The sequence below is a fragment of the Lactuca saligna genome, chromosome 4, assembly GCF_052625555.1.
Source record: "Lactuca saligna cultivar CGN05327 chromosome 4, ASM5262555v1, whole genome shotgun sequence".
NCBI classification, from domain to species: domain Eukaryota; kingdom Viridiplantae; phylum Streptophyta; class Magnoliopsida; order Asterales; family Asteraceae; genus Lactuca; species Lactuca saligna.
The window spans coordinates 84,618,035-84,624,275 of record NC_136420.1 but is presented as its reverse complement, the minus strand read 5'-3'; the positions used below and the strand labels follow the sequence as shown (position 1 = coordinate 84,624,275).

The window sequence follows — 6,241 nt, the reverse complement described above, 5'->3', positions numbered from 1 at the left end:
ATATTATTATTAATAGTATTATTAGTATGATTTTTTAATTGTTTGTGTCTTAAATATGTAAGAAAAATGATCAAAATAAAAAATTATAGAGTCGAATAATGAAAAAATAATGATAATGGGAGTAATAATAATAATAATGGAAATTATAAATCCGTCGGTACGTCGTAGCTATTCTATAGCTATTTTCTTCCGTCACTAGTCCGTCCATATTCCATTGTTAATTAGGTACAAAATAGCTACGGTTTAACGCCCATAGCTATTTCGTAGTTATTCCGTAGCTATTCCGTTACTATATTTGGGCTTCCCATTCTCAAGCTGATCCGTAGCTAATTAGCTACGAACTCTTTCTGTAGTGGTACGATCCTCGTGAAGAACAATTATATATATATATATATATATATATATATATATATATGTATGAGTGTGTGTGTGTTTTGGGGAACATACTTGAAAGGACCAAAAGAACTTGATTATTTCTAGCTACTAATCCCCTTCCACCAGACCATTTCTCCCGAATGATACATAACACCATCAAAATCACATGTTGTAACCAGTTGTGGCTACACATCAAATTTAAAAGGTAATTTACCTCATTGTTTTTTAACTTACTTTTGGATATGAAGATAACCTGATATGATTATTATGCATGTAGTTTTCTTGCCACCACACTAATCGACCCATAATAGGTTATACCCAAATGCAAATATACAGTTTAGATGATATCATCTGTATCTTGAAAAATATTCCCAAGAACCATCATTAATCTTATCTCGCACCCACTACTAAAAATGTGTTATAATATTATTGTATTTTAAATTTGTTATTAATTCAATAAGTTAATTTTCAAGCAGGAAAAATAGATCGAAAGAAACTATAATTTGGTTCAAATGAAACTTAGCATAACATGCAACTTTGCAAAATTAATGCATTTCATGAGATCTTCACTATACAAAATTCCTAAAAAAACGGATAAATCACACCTTTATAGAATATCGTGTGCAAGTAGTGAACTTGATAGTTTTTTCCAAACAAAGCCCACGACAATTTTCTTTCACAAAGCAAAAATGTAATATCGTAGAAAAAGATTGTAACGTCTAACGTGGAGTAGAATATGTGTCTCTGGTATCACCCAAGAGAGGTAGAGGTGCTAGACTTTGACGATAACATATGGTGTTTAGATGCTTAACGATGACCCACACAATGCATTTCAAGAACATAATGTGCAAATGAGATTCATATATACATATATAACAACATTAATTTTTGCAACGCCTAAAATTTCTCCAACATATTTTTATGGAATCAATATGATCAGTAATAAACATAGATTTGCATAGTTGACGATTAACCTCGAACATGTCGAACCACTTAAGGAAGGACTAGGTGTATAAAAGTAAAAAGTTAGAAAATGTGTTGGTTACTAGTTTTCGTAGTTGTTATTATAGTAAATAATATTTTTGAACAATGTATACACCATTGATATATTTTATGAAAGAGTGATTCATTTTGTTGAAATTTTTACCACTCATAAAATACAACGAAACAGGACTTCGTAAAAAGAGGTAATTTGTGGATTATTAACAATTTGGTGTTTAGTTAGGAATATTCTAGGGCACATTAAGAATCATTAATTGATTGAAGTACGAGTATTAATTATAAGAAATATATTATAATTAAATATGATAAATATTAATTATTTTGTAATATTATCATAGTTAAATGTAAAACACATTAATTGTAAAATTATTATTTATATTTAATATTTATTACATTTAATTATGGTAATATTCTTTATAATTAATCCTTCAATTAATGGTTCTTATATGTGCCCTTAGATAGGAGTGAGCCAAAACCACACCCTAATTAAAATTAACCACAAAAACTGCAACCACCATAAAACCCGATGACGAGGTTTTATGTTTTTTCAATAACCGCAAATTTACGTTGCAGTGCGGTTATTAGTTTTCAAAAACCATAAAAAACTGCACGACACCGCATATATTGTATACATTTTTTTTATTAATTATTAATAACATATTAAATATTAAAAATAAGACCTCATTGATGAAAGTATGATAAAATTCTAAAAGACAAAATTGTTGATTTTTTTTTCTTATGTTTAACTTTTATATGTTTAAACTCTTAAAATCATTTTAACTCTAAAGTGTGGTTAAAAACCACACAAAATAACTGCATCAAATTCATGTGGTTAATAACCGAAACACAAAAAAATGCACCGCAAAAATAACCGCCTAACCGCGCCAAGCAGTTTTGAAAATGGATTAACTGCATTTGTAGTTATTTGTGAGGTTTTAACCAATAACCGCATCGAACTGCACTACGCTCACTCCTACCCTTAGGGTACATATTAGAAAATTCATTTTAGTTAAGCATGACATGAATAATGTATGTGAAGAATCGAGGGTAGTTGCAGAGAGTTTGTTACAAAGAAAATAAGGTTAAAGCTTTAAGAAATATTAATAAGAGTTATTTTACGAGTTTAGTAAGATATGCGAATTATTTGCGGATTCGATTTTGTCACTAAGGGTTTGTTTGGAAAACTAGCGGAAAAGCTAACTTTTCATAAGTTGATAAGTTAGTTTGTAGATTAATAATATTTGGTAAAAAATAATTCATAAACTAGATTGCAATATAAAATGACATAAATAGATATTTAAAAATATAACTAAAAGAAAAAAAAGAGTATACTAAAGAGTTATACTATCAATATCTAGAGTTGGCAGATAAATGTCTTTTATCCAAATAAGTGGACGGAAGATGTTAAAAAAATAATATATATAATTAAAACTTCAAGTTATTTTTAAAATATTAAAAAAAAAACTCCATATATTTGTTAAAAACTATCTTAAAGAAATTTCTGAAAAGGTAGTTTATTTTGGACAAACGGTTACTAAATCAGAAAAAAAAAATAGTAAGGCATAATTAGATTGATCATTTGATAATATTTATAGAAAAGTTGTTTATGTCATGACATCTCTATTAATGGGATTTTAGTGAACTTAAATATTATATTGATCTAACCTTACATAATTTTCGTTTTTACGTTGGGCGGTGTATGTGAGGGAAAGGTAAAACTTAAAAGGAACCTAAACTGCATCCTAAAACACTACATTATGGGTGTGGTATAGGGTGTAAGTTTAAAGTGTTTGAGTGTCTATATATATATATATGTGTGTGTGTGTGTACACTAAAAAATTGTAAAAATAAATATATTAAAATTCATGGTTTTAGTTTCCTAGAAAATGAATATAATATTTGTATAAAATGTATTTTTTTTAAAAAAAATAAAAAAAATAAAAGATAGGTAAACATGACGATATACTGGATTTTAATGTATCTCACGATCTATACCATAAATACACAAATTGATTACCTATTAACAATATTTGTTGTAATTATTATTATTAAAAAAAGACTTGAAACAAAGTCATGTCGATAAAAATTGATATCCTTATAAATATTTGTCATGATTTTATCGCAAGAGTCACCGTCACGTCTCTCGCAAGTTACACAGTCAAACCTCAAAATTTCGTCCATAACCAAATCATCTGCAACAAGAAAGAAAGAAAACCTCTCTCAAAAAGTTCTCTCTCTTGATTTAATCTCCGAAATCATATTCCTCGAATCCTATAATAAAAGTGATTCAAAAACCCGGAAGCCATGGAAGAAGATCAAGATATTGTCGTTTCACTAAAAAACCATGATTTGGTAGAGCAAGTTCTGAAAGAACCTGATTCAGAATCTGTGAAGGAGTCAGAATCTTCACATGTGCCGCTGCCTAGTTTGGCGGACGTAGAGGAAGTGATGGGATATAGTTTTAGAAACAAGGAGTTACTGAAGGAGGCTTTCACTCATGGTTCTTACAAAGCTGATGACTGCAAATCTTACGAGCGACTCGAGTACTTAGGCGACTCAGTTTTGAATCATTTAATTGCTAAGCTACATTATTTATCGTATCCTGATATGGCTCCTGGTGAGTTGACTCGGTTACGTGCCGCCAATGTTGACACGGAGGCGCTAACAAGGGCGGCGTTGAAATACAATTTGCATAAGTTTCTTCGCCACGAGAAACCTCTTCTTCAACGACAGGTAATTTTCGTTTTCAATTTCTGCTCCATGATTTATCTGCTAAATAGATCTCAATCGCATGAGATGCTCATGACTACTTCTCCAACTAATCGTTAATGATGTTTTTCGTTATCAGAGATAAATAATCACAAATTTGATCGAATAATCTTATATCACTTTTTAGTTTTTTGTTCCACTGTTCTTAATTACAAATTTGAGTGATTCGATTCTTATAGTTTTTTTGAGAGTGATCAGATCCAAGAATTCATGGAAGGGATCAAACAATACACATCGCATTCACATGGTATGATTGATCCACCCAAAGTGCTTGCTGATCTTTTGGAGTCACTAATCGGTGTCATCTTCATCGATACAGAGTCGTCAATGGATTCTACATGGGAGGTAATTAATTACTTGCAGTTGCATCCATCAAAATTTCTTGGTTTCAATTCTTAGGTCCCCTTTTCATGATGGGTTAGAAGTTGTAGAATATATATATATATATATATATATATATATATATATATATATATATATATATATATATATATATATATATATATTGTCTTTATGAATGGTGATAGTGATGGTGGTGTAAACTCAAATCTTGGGGTTTTTTTCAGGTGGTGGAGCGGTTGTTACAACCCCTAATCACGTCGGAAAACTTGAAGCTGCATCCTGTAGCAAAATTCAATGAAGCTTGTCAGAAGATGGGGGTGAAAGCACAACATAAAGATTTGTGGAGTAAAACAGGGGAAATTGAAATTTACATAGAGAATGAGTTGATTGGAAGGGGAAAATACAAGTTGAAGAAGGTGATTGCAGTGAACAGAGCAAAAGATGATGCATATAATAATCTTTTTCTTTTTGAGAAGAAAGATGGTGGAAATGGAGGTTAATCAACATGAATCACCATTACTCCTTTTGTATCAAATTAAATGAGCTTTTTTTGCCTTTGTTAATTTACCAAGGGAAAAATCTCATTTATTTTGGAACATAGTGAGTGATTTCTTAATCTGTCTGCTTTATTGTTTCTTTCTTGATTGACTCCATGCCATTTTCCTATTATGGCAACCATGTTTCTTTCATGAGTTCATCTTTACTTTCTTGTGACTTTTCTTACTATAAGAGTTGAATGCCATTTGTGGGTTGATTATATTCTTTTTTTTTCTTTACTCTAATTTACTTCTAGCATTTGTTATCAAAGATTAATATGGCTAATTTGGATGACACCCTTCAATCTCCATGTGAAGCTAAATTAAAGTATCCATCATTGCATTCCATGTACATATTTCCTTTTTTACTAATTAAGTTTCCAAATACTTTTGTCGCATATTGTGAAAGATATCAGTGATGTACCAATGAAAGAACTTATTTGATTCTGGTTCTTGATGATATACCTATGTCTTTGCTTGTAACAACCCTCCAAGCAAAAAAAGAGCACTAACTTATGTGGCTTTATTAGGTTTCACAGAATGTACAAATAGGTTAAACTCCTTTGAAAAAACTAAATTGCAATTTCGTGTCATGCTTTCTTGGTGTACCCATTTACAATAGTAGTCTATGAATAAAAACATCCTTCATTGTCATGGATTCAAAGAACCAAAACAACAAAATCCATATCTCCATTATTGTAAAACCCATTATGCATAGCTTTACAAGATACAAGACATGTGTTAATGTGTGACTTGCAATATGATAACCTAGATGAATAACCAAGGAGGCGAAGAAACTCGACACGATATAACTATGGGATAAGTACTCGGTTTTGGATCCGGTCCGTTTCAGATTTTGAAATCCATTCGCTCAAACCTAACAAGAACTAGAAGGAAACAATTATATGTACTCGGTCCTGGTTTTTCTGCTCCATTTTCTCACTCCTACCACTAAAGGGGCAAACAAGAGTAGTAAGTCTAAGTCAAGACATAAACAAAGAGTACATGGAAATACAAGTGAATGCATTCAAGAACCTGCAAGAGTTCCACCTCACTTGGGAAATCAAGTGAATGCATCGAACTGGAAACCAAGAGTTCCACCTCACTCGGGAAATCATGACTCTTCCTCATGACATTGTTAAAGTATTTTCAAATAACCCATGTTGTGTCCATGAGCATGACATAAGCTTCATTTTTTTTTTGGGGGGGGGGGGGGG

At 31.1% G+C, this 6,241-nt stretch overlaps 1 protein-coding gene across 1 annotated transcript; it reads left to right on the top strand.

Moving 5' to 3' along the window:
- Window positions 1–3,681: 3,681 nt before the first annotated feature.
- On the top strand, window positions 3,682–5,071 carry LOC145039839 (ribonuclease 3-like protein 3). Its single transcript, XM_078987844.1, has 3 exons — window positions 3,682–4,110; window positions 4,345–4,491; window positions 4,713–5,071. Exons 1-3 carry the CDS (start codon window positions 3,682–3,684, stop codon window positions 4,986–4,988), a joined length of 852 nt encoding a protein of 283 aa, XP_078843970.1. The 3' UTR covers window positions 4,989–5,071.
- The last annotated feature ends 1,170 nt before the right edge of the window (window positions 5,072–6,241 follow it).